This window comes from Thamnophis sirtalis, unplaced genomic scaffold, assembly GCF_051295495.1.
Source record: "Thamnophis sirtalis isolate CommonGarterSnake01/CBP01778 unplaced genomic scaffold, rThaSir2_p1.2 scaffold_10, whole genome shotgun sequence".
In the NCBI taxonomy this organism is placed as follows: Eukaryota; Metazoa; Chordata; class Lepidosauria; order Squamata; family Natricidae; genus Thamnophis; species Thamnophis sirtalis.
The window spans coordinates 69,423,379-69,443,780 of record NW_028261390.1 but is presented as its reverse complement, the minus strand read 5'-3'; the positions used below and the strand labels follow the sequence as shown (position 1 = coordinate 69,443,780).

Below are 20,402 nucleotides of genomic sequence, written 5' to 3'. Positions count from 1 at the left end.
CTGCCCCCAAGCAAATACTAAGCTGGGGCAGCTTTTATAAATGCAGATTTGGTAATCCCTACAGCAAAGTCTGATTAAAAAGGTAAAGGGTTAGGGTCACTTGAGTAATTGTGAATTAGGATAATGATAAAAAGCCTGCCCCTTGATGACAAGGCTGGGGGGTGGGAGTGGGGTGGAATAAACATCAATAAAGGAGAATATTTGTAGCTCAGGGTTGAAAGGAGAGATCCTTGGTTGTTTTCTTACAGGCGTTTCATTACCTGTCTAGGTAACATCATCAGTGCTAGTTGAAAATTAAATCATAAGGCTGCAGCGGCTCTCAGAACACGGAATTCCCACATTTGCACCAATTTCTGCTGTGTCGGCTTTTATTTTGCTATCCCAGAAATGCTAATAGGATCGAAGACATTTTTTTCCTCTTTATTTTGTGTGACTTATGGAAGCCTAGTTCTATATTTTTTTTTCATGCATGTGGAAAGAGGGCATAAAAGTTGAAAAGGACCCTCCACAAATATACAAGTTACCCCAAAAGGAAAATAGATTCCTCACTTTTGCAAACACCAAATATAGAGATTGCAGCCCCTGGATTTTCTTTAAATCATAAGGTAAAGGTTCCCCTCGTACATATGTGCTAGTCATTCCCAACTCTAGGGGGCGGTGCTCATCTCTGTTTCAAAACCGAAGAGCCAGCGCTGCCTGAAGATGTCTTCGTGATCATGTGGCTGGCATGACTCAATGCCGAAGGCAAACAGAACACACTTACATTCCCACCAAAGGTGGTTCTTATTTTTCCTACTTTGCGTTTTTACATGCTTTTGAACTGCTAGGTTGGCAGAAGCTGGGACAAGGAATGGGAGCTCACTCCGTTACGCGGTTCTAGGGATTCGAACCACTGAACTGCCGACCTTCTGATCGACAAGCTCAGTGTCTTAGCCTCTACGTCATTATGTATGTATGTATGTATGTATGTATGTATGTATGTATGTGTATGTATATATATGGGACAAGTAACAGGAGCTCACTCCATTACGTGGCGCTAGGGATTCGAACCGCCGAACTGCTGACCTTTCTGATCTGCAAGCTCAGCATCTTAGCCACTGAGCCACTGCATTCCTGTGAAGTCTGATTAGCCCTCACCCAAGAGCCAACACAAGGCCAAGCCATTAAGCCATAATAGGAATGATTGCATCACCCTCCAAACTTCAACCAAACTTGGCTCCGACAAACACCTAGGATTTGCACTTTGCCTATAGAGCCAGCTATGACTCCTACAACAGCCAATAGAAGACATATTCTTGCACAGGAACAGGAAGCTCAAGTGCAAAGCCCAAGAGAAGGTATATAAACCCCCCACTCTCAAAAGCATGTGGTCAGCTGCCCAGAATCACATGCGCTTGGTGGTTCTGCTTCATCCAGAAATTGTTTATTAATCCATAAGCTTCCGTCATCGCTTCATTTAGCAATAGCAACAGCAGTTAGACTTATATACCGCTTTCAGCCCTCTCTAAGTGGTTTACAGTCAGCATTATTGCCCCCAACAACAATCCGGGTCCTCATGTTACCCACCTCGGAAGGATGGAAGGCTGAGTCAACCCTGAGCCGGTGAGATTTGAACAGCCGAACTGCAGAACTGCAGTCAGCTGAAGTAGCCTGCAGTGCTGCATTTAATCACTGCGCCACCTCGGCTCTTTGCAGGTATAGAAAGGGATCTGGTGCCCCCTAAATATGATGGAAGGGAAAAACCTGGAGCAGCAAAGGTAACATTTCAAAGTCCTATTTCCTTGCCTGCGTGCCATTTATATCGGGGGGGGGGGCAACCTTTTGGACTTCAGGGACCATTAAATTCATAATTTTAAATCTCGCAGAGCACTTGAATGGTTTGCGTTAAGACAACCTTATTGCAGTGCCTTTGAGTTAGCCATGGTTTATTGAATGATCTCAGCTTATGCCCCTTGCTTGGCTTCGGAGAGGAAGGGCCAGCAGCCCCTTTGGCTGTTTAAGCTGCCTCGGACAAGCCCGTTTCCTCTGCAACAGGTTTGCCTAAAATGAAATTTCCCCTCCACGCAAACTTATGGATCTCAGGCCGAGGAAGGGCAGCAGCTGCAGGGAGAAGCCAGGCTCCCCTGGGAAAGGGTCATTAAACTGGCTGGTGGAAGCCTAGCCCGTCCCCGGGGTGGTCTAGAAAACCTCAAGGGGGCCCAGGATGGGAAGGTGGAAGCCCAGACAGAAACCCATCCTTTGGCCCGCTGGGCTTCTGCCCTTTTCCCACCTTACTCAATGGGGCCATTCCTTCCTTTCTTTTCTCTCCTTTTCTCCTTCCTCCTCTCCTCTTCTTCCTTCCTCCTTTTCTCTCCTTCCGTCCTTCTTCCCTCCCACCCTTTCCTTTTATTCCTTGTCCATTATGCATTCCTTCTGTGTCCTTGTCTGACCTCCTTTCCTCTCGCCTTCCCTCCCTTTCGTTTCTCCTTTCTATTTCCCCTCCTCCCATTTCTATTCTTCTAGTTCTCTCCTTCCTTCCTTTTCCGTTCTTTCATTCCTCTTTCCTCCTTCCCTCCATTTCTCTCTTCCTTCCTTCCTCCTTCCCTTCCTTTTCTCTTCTTGCTTCCTCTCTCCCCTTTCCCCTCCCTTCTTCCTTCTCTCCTGCCCTGTGCTTTCTTTCTCCCTTGTCCATTCTCCTTTCCTTTCTGTATCCTTCTCTATCCTTTCCTTCTTCCTTCCTTCCCTTTCATTTTTTCCTAACATCTTTCCCTCCTCTCTCTCCCTCCCTTGTTGTCTTCCTTCTTTCCATCCTTCCTTCTCTCCATCCTTCATTCCTTCTCTCCTTCCTTCTTTCTATCCTTTCCATCCCTCCTTCTTTCCATTTTTCCTTCTCTCCATCCATCATTTGTTCCTTTTCCACCCTTCCTTCTTTATATCCCTCCTTCCTTCTTTCCATTTTTCCTCCTCTCTATTCTTCCTTTCTTCTTTCCATCCTTCCTTCTCCCCTTCCTTCTTTCTATCCTTTCCATCCCTCCTTCCTTCTTTCCATTTTTCCTTCTCTCCTTCCATCCTTTGTTTCTTCTCTCCATCCTTCCTTCTTTACATCCATCATTCTTTCCATCCTTCCTTCTCTCCATCCTTCCTTCTCTTTTTATCCTTTTCATCCCTCCTTCCTTCTTTCCATTTTTCCTTCTCTCCTTCCATCCTTTGTTTCTTCTCTCCATCCTTCCTTCTTTACATCCATCCTTCTTTCCATTTTTCCTTCTCTCCATCCTTCCTTCCTTCTCTCCATCCTTCTTTCCTTTCTATCCTTTCCATCCCTCCTTCCTTCTTTCCATTTTTCCTTCTCTCCTTCCATCCTTTGTTTCTTCTCTCCATCCTTCCTTCTTTACATCCGTCCTTCTTTCCATTTTTTCTTCTCTCCATCCTTCCTTCCTTCTCTCCATCCTTCTTTCCTTTCTATCCTTTCCATCCCTCCTTCCTTCTTTCCATTTTTCCTTCTCTCCTTCCATCCTTTGTTTCTTCTCTCCATCCTTCCTTCTTTACATCCGTCCTTCTTTCCATTTTTCCTTCTCTCCATCCTTCCTTCCTTCTCTCCATCCTTCTTTCCTTTCTATCCTTTCCATCCCTCCTTCCTTCTTTCCATTTTTCCTTCTCTCCTTCCATCCTTTGTTTCTTCTCTCCATCCTTCCTTCTTTACATCCGTCCTTCTTTCCATTTTTCCTTCTCTCCATCCTTCCTTCTCTCCATCCTTCTTTCCTTTCTATCCTTTCCATCCCTCCTTCCTTCTTTCCATTTTTCCTTCTCTCCTTCCATCCTTTGTTTCTTCTCTCCATCCTTCCTTCTTTACATCCGTCCTTCTTTCCATTTTTCCTTCTCTCTATCTTTCCTTTCTTCCTTCCTTCCATCCTTCCCTGGGCCAAGCGGGAAGACCCGGGCGGCGGCGGCTTTAGGCATCCTCCGGCGGAAGAGGAGCGATGGGTTCCCTCCCTCCGCGGCCTTCCCCGCCCACTCCGAGGCCCAGGCCGCCTCCGGCGGTGCAATTGGGTCTGGGCTTCCTCCGTGCCTGAAGTGGGGCTGGCCGGGCCGGGCGCCGCCTCCTGCCCGAGCAGGAGGAGGAAGGCGCCCCTTTAAAGCAGGAGGCACTGCGGGGCGGCCCCACTCGGCCTCTGCCGCCCGCCCGGCTCCTGCCTCGCCTCCGCCCGCCCCGCGCCCGCCTCGCCGCCCCTCAGGTAGTCCAGGCCTCCCGGGTGGGGAGATGGGTGGAGGGGGAGACCCTCTGGCTCTGGTGGGGAGAGGGTTGAAGGGAAGGGGGAGGCCCTTCTCTTCCTCCTCCTCTCTCTCTCTTTCCTTCTCTCCATCTTTCCTTCCCTTCCTCTTGAAAAAAGGTCCCTTTCCCTCAGTTTCTCTCTCTCTCTTTCTTTCTTTCTTTCTTTCTTTCTTTCTTCCATCTCTTTTTCCCTCCCTCTTTTTCTTTCTCTCCTTTCCTTCCATCTCTTTTTCCCTCCTCCCCTTTCTTTTTCTTTCTTTCCTTCCTCCTTCCTTCCTCTTTAAAAAAGGTTTCCTCAGTTTCTCTGGCTGAGGTGGGTCTTTTCTTTCTTTCTTTCTTTTCTTCCATCTCTTTTTCTCTCCCCCTTTTTCTTTCTCTCTCTCCTGTCCTTCCCTCTTTTTCCTTCCCCCCTTTCTTTTTCTTTCTTTCTTTCTTTCCCTCCCACCTTCCTTTCTCTTTAAAAAGATCCTGTTTCCTCAGTTTCTCTGGCTGAGGTGGGTCTTGTCTTTTCTTTCTTTCTTTCTTTCTTTCTTTCTTTCTTTCTTTCTTTCTTTCTTTTCTTCCATCTCTTTTTCCCTTCCCCTTTTTCTTTCTTTCTCTCCTTCTTTCCTTTCATCTCTTTTTCCCTCCCCCCTTTCTTTTTTTTTGTTTCCTTCCCTCCTCCCCCTCTCTTTCTTTCTCTCCCCACCTTTCTTCCTCTTTAAAAGTCCTATTTCTTCAGTTTCTCTGGCTGAGGTCGGTCCTTCCTTCTCTTTCTTTCTCTCCCTTCCTTCCTTCCTTCCACTTTAAAATATCCTATTTTCTCCATTTCTCTGGCTGAGGTGGGTCCTTTCTTTTCTTTCTTTTCTTTCTTTCTTTCTTTCTTTCTTCCTTTCTTCCTTTCTTCCTTTCTTCCTTTCTTCCTTTCTTCCTTTCTTCCTTCCTTCCTTTTTTCCTTCCTTCCTTCCTTCCTTCCTTCCTTTCTCCCACCTTCCTTCCACTTTAATATGTCCCATTTCCTCTATTTTTCTAGCTGAGGTGGGTCTTTCTTTCTTTCTTTCCTCTCACTCCATCTCTTTCTTTCTTCCCCCTTCCACTTTAAAATGTCAGATTCCCTCCATTTTTCTGGCTAAGGTGGGTCCTTCCTTCCTTCCTTCCTTCCTTCCTTCCTTCCTTCCTTCCTTCCTTCCTTCCTTTCCTCTCCCTCTCTTCCCCTCCCCTTCCTTCCACTTTAAAATGTCCCATTTCCTCAATTTCTCTGGCTGAAGTGGGCCTCCCCCCACTTCTTCTCCTGTGATGTGGGGCAAGAGGCTTCAAGAAACCCTGGGGTAGAGGTGGGGGGTGCTTCCCCCCCCCCCACGCTTCCTTTCCTCCAACTTCATTCATTCTGGGAATTTCCCAGCATAAATGAAAGGACTGACTTGAGACTCAAGATGGACTGGAGTGGGGTTCCCAAAGCCAATTTTATTTTGGAGCAGCTTTTCCCAGCCAGTGGTGGAAATGTGGAGGGGGAAACCATACTTGCTTTGGGGGGTTTATAAAATGGGGTTCCCCTCTATAAGACCTAATGGGTGAGCCAATGTATTCTGCACCCTTCGTGGATTCACTCCACCAACATCCCACCCCCCCCCCCCAATCCATTTAATCTGGAATAATTACCATATTATGCCCGGCTCTGCATTTGTAGAGTTCAGGAAAAAATATTTCGCACACAGCTCTTCCTTTCCAGAGGCTGTTTTAAAGTAATCTATCATTTCCAAAAGATTCTTTTAAAGTCATTAATTAACATACTGTCTTCATTAATTTTCAGCACTGCATTCCTTTTACCGTATTGTCTATTATTGTATCATGACATCAGTACTACAGCCTTGCTATCGATAGTTTCTATCCTATATTTCTATTCTATAAATTGTGTGTGTGTGTGTGTGTGTATTTTCGTAGATTTTCACGGGTGTAGGTATGCTGATCTTGTTTTATCCAGGTCTTTTCCCGTGTAAGACCCGAATACAACAAAACCAGCATACCTACACCCGTGAAAATCTACGAATATATATATGCTCCCTCCCATATTTGGGCATACCAGGTGCTTTGACATAACACACACACACACACACACACACACGGCTATGTGTGTGTTTCTGTGTGTTCCATAAGTCTGGAACGCCTTGAGTGGAATTACAACCAAACTTGGTACACAGATGACTTACTCTCTGGAGAAAAACACTGTGGGGGTAAGACACCCCTCACACCGTGAATACTGTTAAGATACAGCCTGTTGTGCCGTAAAATGGCTTCTACTGTACAGCGCAGTGGAGTTTTGCTACTGATAGTTTCTATCCTTTTCAGGACAGCTCATTTTTTATTCCCTTGTGAGATTGGAGGAGTGGATCTTAAGGGTTAGGGGGAAATGAAGATTTTTTTCTTTCTTTCCCCCAGTTCTGTAGTAATGTATTTAGGATGGTATTTCAAGGTATCCCTTAAGCAAATTCTGTAGGTCTGGAAATCCATTGCACAATTGGGATTTAAGCTGGTGTGTAGTTTGTCACTAACATTCTATAGTTGCATGGGGGAAAAAAACATTCTTGGGGCTATAAATGTAATCTACGTAAAAATGGCTATGTGTATGTGTGTGTATATATGTTCCAGCATAACTCTGGAAAGCTTCGAGCAATTTCAATAAAACTTGGTACACAGATGACTTTCTGGAGAAAAATATTGTGGGGATAAGACACCCCTAACACCCCTCGGGGTGTGTGTTCTGTTAAGATGTAGCCGGTTGTGCCTTTCAATGACTTCTACTGTACTGCCGTAAAACGGCTTCTACTGTACAGGGCAGTGGAGTTGCCACGGTAATGGCTTCACCGTACTCTTACCCTCTTGGTAAGGGGGAAAATCCAACCTTAGAAATGGCGTTTGGTCCGGATGTTTTCCCCTTCTAAATAAAATTCCCTGGCAATGCCAGGCTATCGGCTAATTATATTATAAGAAGGAATTATAAGAAACCATCCTAACTGTGTGTTTCCGATCACTATAACATTAGCCATATATATATATATATATATATATATATATATATATATATATATATATATATATATATATATATATATATATATATATATATATATATGTATATATATATGTATATATGTTATATTTATGCTGATAAATAAATAAAGGGAGACTAGTATAGATCTATTTCAAGCTATTTAGCTCTCATCAGCTAGCCACACCCTTGTTGGGAATCGAACCTGTGCTCTATTGCCTCTTAGGCAGATGTGCTCTATTGCCTCTTAGGCAGATGTGTTAACCATTGAGCTACACAGCTCGACTCCTTATCAGCCAACCCTCTAAATATATACCTTTCACCCTGGCCTGGCTGATAAGGAGTCGATGGTTAACACATCTGCCTAAGAGGCAATAGAGCACAGGTTCGATTCCCAACAAGGGTGTGGCTAGCTGATGAGAGCTAAATAGCTTGAAATAGATCTATACTAGTCTCCCTTTATTTATTTATCAGCATAAATATAACAAATGTAACAAAAAAGGCAACAGTAAAAAATATTGGGTTTCTGTCTGGATGGTCTCTTGTGACGAGCCGAAGACAGAGAGTGGAAGTGTGACCTTCCTCCCATATTTGGGCATACCAGGGGTTGTGACTTTATAAAGCTTGCTTTTATGAATTGAGACCTTTGGCTGGACCTCAATCAAAGGCATAATTGAGTGCCAAATAAGTTTTTTCCTTCTTCTACAGCCAGCGTGTCTACTTCTAGGGCAATGAATATCTATGTCTGTTGAGACATAGACTTATTGAGATCTCAGCGTTAAATTCAAGATTTAGCATTCGATCGGCGACCTGCTGTTCTATTTTGCTTTACTTCAAAAAGTTATAAAAGGAAGACATTGATATTCCTGCTTTAATAGGAGAGTTTGCTTCATTTCTTACCATATTTGGTAAGTTTTTGCATCCTATTGGTGATCAACCAATAAGACTGCCTATAAGGCAAGCCATGGACTCCAAGGCTGCCTTCCTTCCTATCCAAACCCCCCCCCCCCCAAGGAATCATCCTCTTTTTCCTGAAAGTGCTGTCTTCCCAAATGGTGTTAAAATCTCTGTTGGTCTTTGCTATGGTAAGGATGGGCAGAAGTTGCAAGCCAATAACATCTGGAGAGCATTTCTCCCCTCTGACTTATGAGGCAGCTATGGGATGATTTGAAGATTTTTGACTCATGCTGAGCAGCATTACTTTAGACCTGCTGGTTGCCGTAAAGAAAGAAATAATTCAGGATTTCTGGTTTCTGATTGACAAATATACAAATAAATACAATAGCAGAGTTGGAAGGGACCTTGGAGGTCTTCCAGCCCAACCCCCTGCCTGCCTAGGCAGGTAACCCTATACCGTTTCAGACAAATGGCTATCCAACATCTTCTTAAAGACTTCCAGTGTTGGGGCATTCACAATTACTGGAGGCAACTTCTGTTCCACTGATTAATTGTTCTCACTGTCAGGAAATTTCTCCTCGGTTCTAAGTTGCTTCTCTCTTTGATTAGTTTCCACCCATTGCTTCATGTTCTCAGGTGCTTTGGAGAATAGTTTGAGTTCCTCTTCTTTGTGGCAGCCCCTGAGATATTGGAAGACTGCTATCCTGTCTCCCCTAGTCCTTCTTTTCATTAAACTAGACATACCCAGTTCCTGCAACCGTTCTTCTTATGTTTTAGCCTCCAGTCCCCTAATCATCTTTGTTGCTCTTCTCTGCACTCTTTCTAGAGTCTCAACATCTTTTTTTACATCGTGGCGACCAAAACTGGATGCAAATATTCCAAGTGTGGCCTTACCAAGGCCTTATAATGTGGTATTAACACTTCACGTGATCTTAATTATATCCCTCTGTTTATGCAGCCTAGAACTGTGTTGGCTTTTTTGGCATCTGTTGCACAAATGCTGGTTGACAAATGCTGATTGACAAATGCCGATTTCAATCACAATAGCAATAGCAATAGCAGTAGACTTATATACCGCTTCATAGGGCTTTCAGCCCTCTCTAAGCGGTTTACAGAGAGTCAGCATATTGCCCCCAACAATCTGGGTCCTCATTTTACCCACCTCGGAAGGATGGAAGGCTGAGTCAACCCTGAGCCGGTGGGATTTGAACCGCTGAACCAAATTGGATTGACCAAATCCAGAACTATTTGATTGGGAAGTAGGTGCCGGTATATAGAATATAAAAATGCTGGATTAGGTCAGCCTTGGCAATTCTGGTATCCTAAGAAGCGACTGAACAACAGATAATAACAGCAGTGTGACTTAATTTGGTCAAAGGGAAGTTATGTGATCTTCAGATCAGTTAATGATCTGATGTGATTACTGGGGGGGGGGGGGAAATTGGTGAGCTATTTGAAATCCAGTCTGATCCACAGAGTGAAACCCTTACTGAGTAGAGTTGAGACTCTAGAAAGTATAGAGTGAAGAGATTCACTAAGGGGCAGAGCCCCCAAAAATACAAAGAACGGTTGCAGGAATTGGATATTTCTAGTCTAGCGAAAAGAAGGATTAGGGGGGGGGGTGACACGATAACAGTTTTCCAATATTTGAGGGGCGGCTAGAAAGAGGAGGGGGTCAACCTCTTCTCCAAAGCACCTGAAAGTCGGAGACGAAGCAACGGATGGAAACTAATCAAGGAGAGAAGCAATTTAGGAGAAATTTCCTGGTCGCGGCCCAGACGAACACCCGTGTGAAGCGCTCATCTTTTCGATTCTTGGTGACGAAAAGATTCACCGTCATTGCTATAAGGTCTCCTGCTTGAGCAGGGGTTGGACTAGAGGACCTCTGAGATCCCTTCCAATTCTGCTGGGTTCTGCCGTAGTAAACGAACCCAGCTTAATCTTTCGTCTCTGTGTATGTGTGTGTAATATCTAATCCAGGCAGCCCTCCGTTCCAACCCCTTGGAAGAAAACGGAGAGACGTTTGCCATTTGGAAGGGATTAATCAGCTTCAAGAATGTCTAATCCACCAGGCCAACCCGTGTTGAAATCCACCCAGATTCCGTTGACCGAGTGTGCGTCAATTGGGCAATTGCCCCACTCCGCCCTTCTCTTTAACAGTTTCTTCCTTGTATTTTGCAAGAAAAAGGAGGAAAAAAAAGAGGTTGGCTTGGGGGAAGGGAAGTGACTCCTTGCAAACCGCTTCTTAAAAGAGAAGGAGTTGTAAAGAAGATGTTTTACTCTGGGGTGTGTTTGCAAGCACTCTTTCCTCAAAATGCTGCTTCTTACCAAGTCAACTTCATTTCTTTCTTTCTCCCCCCCCCCCCTTCCACGGTTTATAATTCAGTACAGGCAGTCCTCGACTTACAACGGTTCGTTTAGTGACCGAAGTTACGACAGCACTGAAAAAAATGACCACCATTTATATCACACCTGCAGCCTCTCTTGCGGTCGTATGATTTTACATTCGGATGCTTTGACAACCGACCCACATTTATGACGGTTGCAGGGATGTCCCAGGTTACTGGGATCCATTTTTGTGGCCTTCTGACAGTGCAGCTTGCCAATTTAAGAACTGCAGCGATTCGCTTAGCAAATGTGGCAAGGAAAATTCGTAAAATGTAGAAAACTCGCTCAACGACATAAATTTTGTGGTCGTAAGTTGAGGAATATTGCAATGTGCTCTACATGGGGCTGCCCTTGAAGAGCATTCGGCGACTCCAGCTAGTCCAGAATGCTGCCGCGCGAGCGATTGTGGGTGCACCTCGGTTCACCCACTTAACACCTATCCTCCGTGAGCTGCACTGGCTACCTGTTGATCTCCGGGTGCACTTCAAGGTGCTACTTATCACCTATAAAGCCCTTCATGGTAGTGGGCCTGGGTACTTGAGAGACCGCCTACTGCCAATTACCTCCACTAGACCGATTCAATCGCATCGATTAGGCCTCCTCCGAATCCCATCTTTTAGCCAGTGCAAACTGGCAACTACCCGGAGGAGAGCCTTCTCGGTGGCTGCTCCATGCCTTTGGAACGAACTCCCCGTGGAGATTCGGACCCTCACCACCCTCCAGTCCTTCCGCGCCGCTTTAAAGATCTGGCTGTCCCGGCTGGCCTGGGGTTAAGATTGTAGCCCCACTCGAATTGTGCGATTGTTGTGTTTTCTTTTTAACATGCTGTATTGTCTATTGTTTGTCTTCTCCCCCTCCCTCTTTTGAATTGTGAGCCGCCCTGAGTCCCCCCAGGGAAAAGGGCGGCATACAAATAAAGGCAAAACAAACAAACAAACAAAACAAACAGACTATCTGTATTGCAGGGCTTAGTTTTTTCTCAGGCCGGGATGAGCATCTGTGAACACAAAGGAAGATGGGGTTGAGTGACTCTTGCAAAGAGAACATGCTGGGATTGCCATAAAATGCTTCCCAAACAGCTCCTTCCTTCCCAAATTGGCTTAGGCAGAACTTGTAGGTGCTTCCAAGCAGAAATCTTGAACGCAAATTTAGGGACCCATATGAGCATGCTTTTCAAAAGTGGTTTTCACTTTGTGCAGTGTTGAAACTCTGCTGAAACTATGGTAGCAACTGTGCCTCAGATAGAAAGTCCATACAGAAAGTGGTGAGGACAGCAGAGAAGATTATAGGATGCTCACTTCCCATTATTCGGGATAGTGCTTATAAGCGCTGTTCACTCAGAACTCGAAGCACTGTTAGAGACCCCACACACCCTCTCCATGGTCTGCTTCTGTTGTTCCCCTTTGGGGGGAGGTGTCAGAAGTATTTCTAGCACGACTAACGGATTCTGTAATTGTATACATATACATGGCGAGAAAAACAAATCTTGTGAGTTTACCAGATGGATGGCATAAGGACCAAAGCTGTTACAGAATCTAGTGGTCCTTCTAGAAACGCTTTGAAACCTCCTCCCAGAGGAGAGCAACAGAAACAGACCGTAAAGTGTATGTGTAGGGACTCTGACAATGCTTTGAGCTCTAAGCACATAGCACTTATAGGCAGTATCCTGAATAACGGGAAGTGAGCTTTCTATAATCATCTCCACTGTCCTCATCACTCTCTGTATGGACTTTCTGTCTGAGGGGCTGCTATGTATACATTCGAACTAAACTGTGATGTTTCTTTGTGTCATATAAATATCTGTGTGTGTATGCACAATGATTATTTTTTGAGAGCTGAACGCAATGATATTTTATTTTAAGATCTGCTGATTTATGTACCTTTAAACTGACGATACAGTTTTTATTCCATTCTAAAATTTGGCTCCAATTGACCCCCATCCCAATTTATTTCCTCACCAGATCAGTCATGTTTGAAATCAAGAAAATCTGTTGCATCGGTGCTGGTTACGTTGGTGGGCCAACATGCAGCGTTATTGCTCACATGTGCCCCAAAATTAAAGTCACCGTAGTTGATGTTAACGAAGCTCGAATCGGGGCATGGAATTCTGACATCCTTCCGATTTATGAGGTATAGTGGCTCAGTAATATTACCTTTTTGTTCTGGCTGATTTTATGCTGCCTTTCATGCGCCTGGATTTCTGCAACGCTGCTGTTACTATCTTTATGAAATCCATCCTTATTGTTAATCATTTTTTACGTGCTGTTCCGGTGTGGCTAACGGAAGAACCTTCTGTCACATCTTCATAACTGCCCACGGGGCAGAATAGAATAAGGACAAGGACTTGCTCCCTCAATAATTACTGGGTTTTCCCGAAAATAAGACAGGGTCTTATTTTCTTTTGACCCCCGAAATAAGCACCTGGCCTTATTTTCATCACTACTAGAAGGGGGTGGGATTTGCAGAAAAGGAGAAAGCTCTCTGAGCTTAGTGGTTTTCTTTCAGACGTTTCATTATCCAACTAGGTAACATCATCACTACTAGAAGGGGGTGGGATTTGCAGAAAAGGAGAAAGACTATAGGGTCCTCGGTGCTCTCTGAGCTTGGTGGTTTTTCTGGCAGACGTTTCATTACCCAACTAGGTAACAACTTCAGTGCTAGAAAGAAGGGGGACTTGCAAGGAGGAGGAGGAGGACTGTGGGGTCCTTGATGCTCTCTCAGCTTGGTGGCTTTCTGGCAGACATTTCATTACCCAACTAAGTAACATCATCAGTGCTAGAAGGAATTGTGGCTTGCAGAGTGAAGGAGGAGAACTGAAGTTCCATGGTGCTCTCTTGAGCCTGGCGGTTTCCTTGCGGTTCACCCGCTGTTTGCTTAACAGGTGGCTTGCCCTGTACCCCACTCCTCACTAGCACTGATGATGTTACCTATTTGGGTAATGAAAGGTCTGCAACAAAACAACCACATTCAGAGAGCACCAAAGACCCCACAAGCCGCTGTTGACCTACAGCGAAGGAATGAAGTTGCTTTTTAATTTTTAGTCATGAATTTATTCATTCAAATTTTTTTTACAGCCGCCCATCTTCACAAATGACTCCGGGTGGCTCACAATTCTGCTATAACTCGATCAGGCTTCGTCCCTTTCAAAATTCAAATTTAATGAATTTATATGCCGCCCAATCCCGAAGGACTCCGGGCGGCTTACAGAAATACAACTCTAAAAAGGATAAAAATTAAAAATAGGGAAGAGAAGCAGATTAAAAGAGAAACACATGATGCACTCAATCTAGGCGGGGCTGGACCTCATTCATGAGGTCAACAGCCCCAGGCCTGCCGGAATAGCCAGGTTTTAGTAGACTTTCGGAAGGCCGAGAGAGTGGGAAGGGTCCGGATCTCAAGGGGTAGGTCGTTCCATAGGGTCAGAGCAGCTACAGAGAAGGCCCTCCCCCGAGGAGTTGCCAGCCAACATTGTCTGGTCGACGGCCCCCGGAGAAGGCCCATCCTGTGAGATCTTATCGGCCGTTGGGAGGTACGTGGCAGAAGACGGTCTCGCAGATAGCAATAGCAATAGCAATTAGACTTATATACCGCTTCATAGGGCTTTCAGCCCTCTCTAAGCGGTTTACAGAGTCAGCATATCGCCCCCACAGTCCTCATTTCACCCACCTCGGAAGGATGGAAGGCTGAGTCAACCTTGAGCCGGTGAGATTAGAACCACTGAACTGCAGATAACAGTCAGCTGAAGTGGCCTGCAATACTGCACCCTAACCACTGCGCCACCTGCACCATCCGGGTCCTAGGCCATGTAGGGCTTTAAAGGTGATAACCAGCACCTTGAAGCGCGTTCGGAGACCGATAGGGAGCCAGTGCAGCTCGCGGAGGATGGGTGTAACATGGGTGTATCTCGGTACACCCAGTATCGCTCGCGCGGCTGCATTCTTGACCAGTTGTAGTCTCCGAACACTTTTCAGGGGCAGCCCCATGTAGAGCGCGTTTGAGCCATGTTCCTCTTGAATAAAACCCATCCAAAAATGCTTTCTTTGTTGATTTTTTCCCAGCCGGGACTTAAAGAGGTAGTCGAATCTTGCAGAGGGAAAAATCTCTTTTTCTCCACCAACATCGATGATGCTATCAGAGAAGCCGATCTCGTATTTATTTCTGTAAGTAACTCATTTTACTTCTTAAAAATTTAAACCCGAGGGAAATGGGAGGAAACCCGAAGGAGGAACTCAGTTAGTCATATTGCTGGCAATATTGCTGGCATCACAAATGCCAGCAATATTTTCACTCGGCTTCCAAATTCATTGGTGTTCTGACCCAGCTCCCCTAACACCACCAACCAGGGGGGTGAAATGCTACCAATTCGGGCCGGTAGCAAAAATGTGCTTTAAAAAAAAGTTCCGAGGATCAGCTGTGCAACGCCCAGGAATTTAAAGGAAATAACCTCTTTTATTAGGAGTGCCAGCAGTTCTGGGGAAAAGTTTATCTTGCAGGCTAACAAGTTCCTCGGAAGATGAATAATTGTCTGCCACACCTATTCATCTCACCCACCAAGAGTTCTGACCTGGCTCCCACCCACGACAAACCCTCGGTAGTTAAATAAATGTTTCCTTTATTAGGAGTGCCATTAGCCCTGGAAAAATGTCTCTCTCTCTCTCTCTCTCTCTCTCCCTCCCTCCCTCCCTCCCTCCCTCCCTCCCTCCCTCCCTCTCTCTCTCTCTCTCTCTCTCCCTCCCTCCCTCCCTCCCTCCCTCCCTCCCTCTCTCTCTCTCTCTCTCTCCCTCCCTCCCTCCCTCCCTCCCTCCCTCTCACACACACGCACACACACACAGCAGGCTATCAGTGGCTGACCGGCAGGGAGATGAATAGCTTTCTGCCACATCTATTCATCTCCGCCTCCTAGTGGGGCTTCGCTAGCAGTGGTGTCTCTTCTGTCCCAAGGACCAGCCCACAGACTTCCACTGCTCTCCTCTCCTATCTGCACATCAGACACTGGACCCAGCTGTTCCTCCTCTTCCTCATCAGCCACCTCCAGATCTGGGGGCTGTTGACTCTCCATCTGAGGGCTGACAGACAGCTCATGCTCATTCATTCATTCTCTCTCTCTCTCTCTCTCTCTCTCTCTCTCTCTCTCTCTCTCTCTCTCTCTCTCTCTCTCTCTCTCTCTCTCTCTCAACATCTGACTATCTATATCCATCCATCCCTCCTCTCTGTCTCTCATCTAATCTCCTTTCTCTCTCTCCAATGCCTATCTATATCATCCATCCTCTCTCTCTCTTATCATCTCAATTTTCTCTCTTTCCAATATCTGACTATATCCATCCATCCCTCCTCTCTGTCTCTCATCTAATCTCCATTTTCTCTCTCTCCAATGCCTATCTATATCATCCATCTTCTCTCTCTCTCTCTCCAACATCTGACTATCTATATCCATCCATCCCTCCTCTCTCTCTCTCATCTAATCTCCATTTTCTCTCTCTCCAATGCCTATCTATATCATCCATCTTCTCTCTCTCTCTCTCTCTCGTTTACTATTCAATTATTCTCATAATTCTTAATTCTAATAATAATGTAATAATTATAATATAATAGCATAGTGCATATAATCAAACTTGACATCTATACATTTTTCTCAGTATAATCCATAGTTTTTTTAAACGTTTATTTCTTGTTTTGGCTCTTATTCTCTAGCCACTTGTACAGTCTACTCCAACTTTTATAATTTAATATTATAAATACTATTATTATTAGCAAAGCAAATTTTAATTTGCTTACATATCAATAAACTAACCCAGAGGAGCAAGCAAACCTTGGCGGTGGAGACTGGATTCTGACAACTGATGATGCTTAAGCATGAAGGATTTCAGATGCGCATCAAATGTTTCTCCAGCTCTTCTCAAAAATAAGATCGCGGTTTTCTTAATGATCTAAATTTGAACCAGGACATTACATGATGGGACACAGCCCAGGAAGCAACAGGTTTTCCCGATAATCTCTCCTCTTTCAAACCCTCTTTTAACCTAGGTTAATACGCCAACGAAGACCTATGGTATGGGGAAAGGCCGGGCTGCTGACCTGAAGTATATCGAAGCTTGCGCAAGAAGGATCGTGCAAAACTCCAACGGTTATAAGATTGTGACCGAGAAAAGCACCGTTCCCGTGCGGGCCGCCGAGAGCATCCGACGGATATTTGACGCCAACACGAAACCGAACTTAAATCTGCAGGTAAAATAATCGAGAATTGTGAAGCGATGCGATGCGCATCTCGTCTGCGCGACGAGAAAACAGTCTTTGTTCTTGGCTGCAGGTCTTATCCAACCCGGAGTTCTTAGCGGAGGGCACGGCCGTCAACGACCTCAAGAATCCAGACCGCGTATTGATAGGGGGGGACGAGACCCCCGAGGGGCAGAAAGCCGTCCATGCGTTGAGTGCTGTCTATGAGCAGTGGGTGCCCCGGGAGAAGATTCTGACCACGAATACATGGTCTTCGGAGCTCTCGAAACTGGTTGGTATCGTAGGAAAAGGTAGAATGGCACACAGGGAGTCCTCAGTTTGCAATCTTTCATTTAGGCTCCATTCCAAATTATTACAGAACAGCGGAGTGTTCTGCCCCCCCCCCTTCTCCGTCCAGGAACGAAAGCCAAAAGCCACGTAACTAAAAAGGTTTCTTTTAATCAGGCAAGACTCTCGTTGGCTGCAAGCCAAAATAAACAAATAAATAAACTATCTGGCAGCAATTACTACGAACTTAGGCAATGCAAATAAGCTTCTCACAGCAAACCACTTATCCAAGTTGGTTTCTCTGAATCATGAACGTGAACGAGAACGTTGACTCCTGCAACCAGGGCGTGGCACGAACAGTCTCTTTTATAATCAGGAGAGGATCTTAATCAGCATCAGCTGCTCGTAATCACCTCCTGTAGTTACTCCGTTGTTCTTTCCTTCGAGTAGCCCTTCGCCTGCATGCATCCTGAAACAACTCCCAAATGTTTTCCTGAACATTCCCACTTTCATCATTTCCTTGCGCTTTGTTGCCTGGTTCCTGAGTCTCAACCAAAATAACTTTGTGCTTCGCTTTCTCTTGGCTTCAACCCCAGGCAGCCAATGCGTTCCTCGCACAGCGGATATCCAGTATCAACTCGATCAGTGCCCTGTGTGAAGCCACGGGCGCCGATGTTGAAGAGGTGGCCAGAGCCATCGGAATGGACCAAAGAATTGGGAACAAGTTCTTGAAGGCCAGCATTGGTAAGTTCTCAAGCGCGGCGGCGTTCTACTTGTGATAGATCCAAGGATGAAGAAGTTTAGTTAAAACTGTTTCTAGGCCTCCCTGAAAGGCAAAAAAAATAAAATAAATCTATATCAACCTGGCTTCTGCAATACAGATATTCCTGACCACCACAATTGAGCTAAGCAAGACGGTGGTTAAGTGAGTTTTGCCCCTTTTTACGACTTGTTTGTTAAGTGAATCACTGCCGTTGTTAGTCAAACGGTTGTGAAGCAAATCTGGCTTCCCCCATCGACTTCGCTTGTTGGTAGGTCGTAACAAGGGGAATCATGTGATCCCAGGACACTACGGCCGTTGTAACTACGAGTCAGTTGTGCCAAGTGTCCAAATTTGGGGATTTGGACACTTGCAAGGGTCGTTAAGTGTGAAAAAAACCAATCCCGTCACTTTTTACAGTGCCGTTCTAACTTCAAACCATCACTAACCAGACTTCGCTTTAATTATGATGATTTATAAATCTTATCGAAGGAATACCAGTAGTAAATAAATATTACGCTAAGGAGATACTATATATATATATTAGTTCAGTTCATTCGGGTGAAGATCTGTTCCTGACTCCTTGCCAAGTAATTGCTGCTACAGCATGGAGTTTCGAAGATATCGGCCTGGCAGCTCTCCAAGCCCGATAAAGGTCTGTAGTTGTGAAATCTCTTGAAAGACTGTTGGCCGGGACTTTGCTGGAAAGGAATTCCCTTTATAAACTAAATAAAAGGGGTTTTATCGGGACGAGGAGTCGGCTTCGTGCTTTTGGGAAGCCTAGGTCAGAACGCACAACTGTGGAGCAAACAGAAAAGTCACCCCACCATGTTTCCGAAATCTGTCGACCTCAGGTAGACTAAGGCAAAAGGCCATCATAGGAAGAAGAAGGTGCTTGAAAATCAAAAAGAAAAACATTGTCCTTCAATCGGGGACTCGATTCAATGTTTATTTTTCCTCCCCAGGATTTGGTGGGAGCTGCTTCCAAAAAGATGTCCTGAATTTGGTTTACCTTTGCGAGGCCCTGAACTTATCGGAAGTGGCTCGCTATTGGCAACAGGTAAGGCAGAGGTGGGCTTTGGGAGGGACACCTCAATCCTAAGGGTATGCGATTCCTCTAGTTTGATTCCCACCTGGACCTCTTGCTGGGTGTGGAAGCACAATGAACGGTTCTAGACCAGCGGTCACCAATTGGTGGTCCGTGAGAAAGTTTTGGTGGTCTGCCGAAAAATTATTTGCATTTTTTTTATATTGCACTAAATCGGGCGTCCTCAAATTACGGCCCCTGGGAGACGGAGAAGTGCAATGAATGTTTGTGTTGCTGCAGAGAGTCTCCCCCTTCGGGGTCTTTTTATGTGGGTCGGAGGGGGAAGAAATTCCGACTTGGGGTCTGCTTCAGCCTCCTGGTGGGGGGCTTTGGGCGAAGGCTGGAGGGAAGAACCGCTGGTGGCGAAGAGCCGGAGGGCCTCGTTCCAGTGGGACTGTTATCATGGCCTGGAACTGTCAGCCCCTCTAATATAGGAGGTGGTGGGTTCTAGAGCCGAGGTGGCGCAGTGGTTAGAGTGCAGTACTGCAGGCCACTTCAGCTGACTGTTATCTGCAGTTCAGCGGTTCAAATCTCACCGGCTCAAGGTTGACTCAGCCTTCCATCCTTCCGAGGTGGGTGAAATGAGGACCCAGACTGTGGGGGCAAGTTGCTGACTCAATTTTTTTTTTATTGAGGATTTATATGCCGCCCTTTTCCCTGAGGGGACTCAGGGCGGTTTACAACAATGAGGGGAAGGGAGTGCAAGACAAGACTTAAAAAGAAAAAATCGTGAATAAAAAGAAAATTATCCATAAAAACACAACATTCACTCAACATTCGGGCGGGGTGAGAGTAATCCTATCCCCAGGCCTGACGGGATAGCCAGATCTTGAGGGCTGTGCGGAAGGCCTGGACTGTGGTGAGGGTACGGATCTCCACGGGGAGGTTGTTCCATAGTGTCGGAGCTGCAACTGAGAAGGCTCTCCTCCGCGTAGTCGCCAGTCGGCACTGACTGGCGGATGGAATTCGGAGGAGGCCTACTCTGTGCGATCTGATGGGACGCAGGGAGGTAATTGGCAGGAGGCGGTCTCTCAGATAGTCAGATCCACTACCATGGAGCGCTTTATAGGTGGTAAGACCTTGAAGTGCACCCGACGATCAACAGGTAGCCAGCGCAGCTCACGGAGGATAGGTGTTATATGGGCGAACCGCGGTGCGCCCATGATCACTCGCGTGGCCGCGTTCTGAACTAGCTGAAGTCGCCGGATGCTCTTCAAGGGCAGCCCCATGTAGAGCACATTGCAGTATTCCAGCCTAGAGATCACAAGGGCTCGAGTGACTGTTGTGAGAGCCTCCCGGTTCAGGTAGGGCCGCAACTGGCGCACCAGGCGAACCTGGGCAAATGCCCCCCTGGTCACAGCCGACAAGTGGTGGTCAAAACTCAGCTGTGGATCCAGGAGGACTCCCAAGTTGCGGACCCTGTCTGAGGGGTATAAATTTTGCCCCCCCAGCCTGATTGATGGAACGTTAGCCGAATTTTTGGGAGGAAAACACA

General features: G+C 45.9%; 1 protein-coding gene across 1 annotated transcript in view; it reads left to right on the top strand.

Moving 5' to 3' along the window:
• Positions 1-4,058: 4,058 nt before the first annotated feature.
• UGDH (UDP-glucose 6-dehydrogenase) overlaps positions 4,059-20,402 on the top strand; it is a 25,578-nt gene continuing 9,234 nt past the window's right edge. Inside the window, exons 1-7 of the mRNA XM_087724818.1 lie at positions 4,059-4,211; positions 12,521-12,689; positions 14,618-14,719; positions 16,584-16,784; positions 16,867-17,064; positions 17,657-17,804; positions 18,786-18,880. Of these exons, the coding sequence (XP_087580944.1) occupies positions 12,528-12,689; positions 14,618-14,719; positions 16,584-16,784; positions 16,867-17,064; positions 17,657-17,804; positions 18,786-18,880 (906 nt within the window). The 5' untranslated portion in view covers positions 4,059-4,211; positions 12,521-12,527. The remainder of the gene's footprint in view (positions 4,212-12,520; positions 12,690-14,617; positions 14,720-16,583; positions 16,785-16,866; positions 17,065-17,656; positions 17,805-18,785; positions 18,881-20,402) is intronic.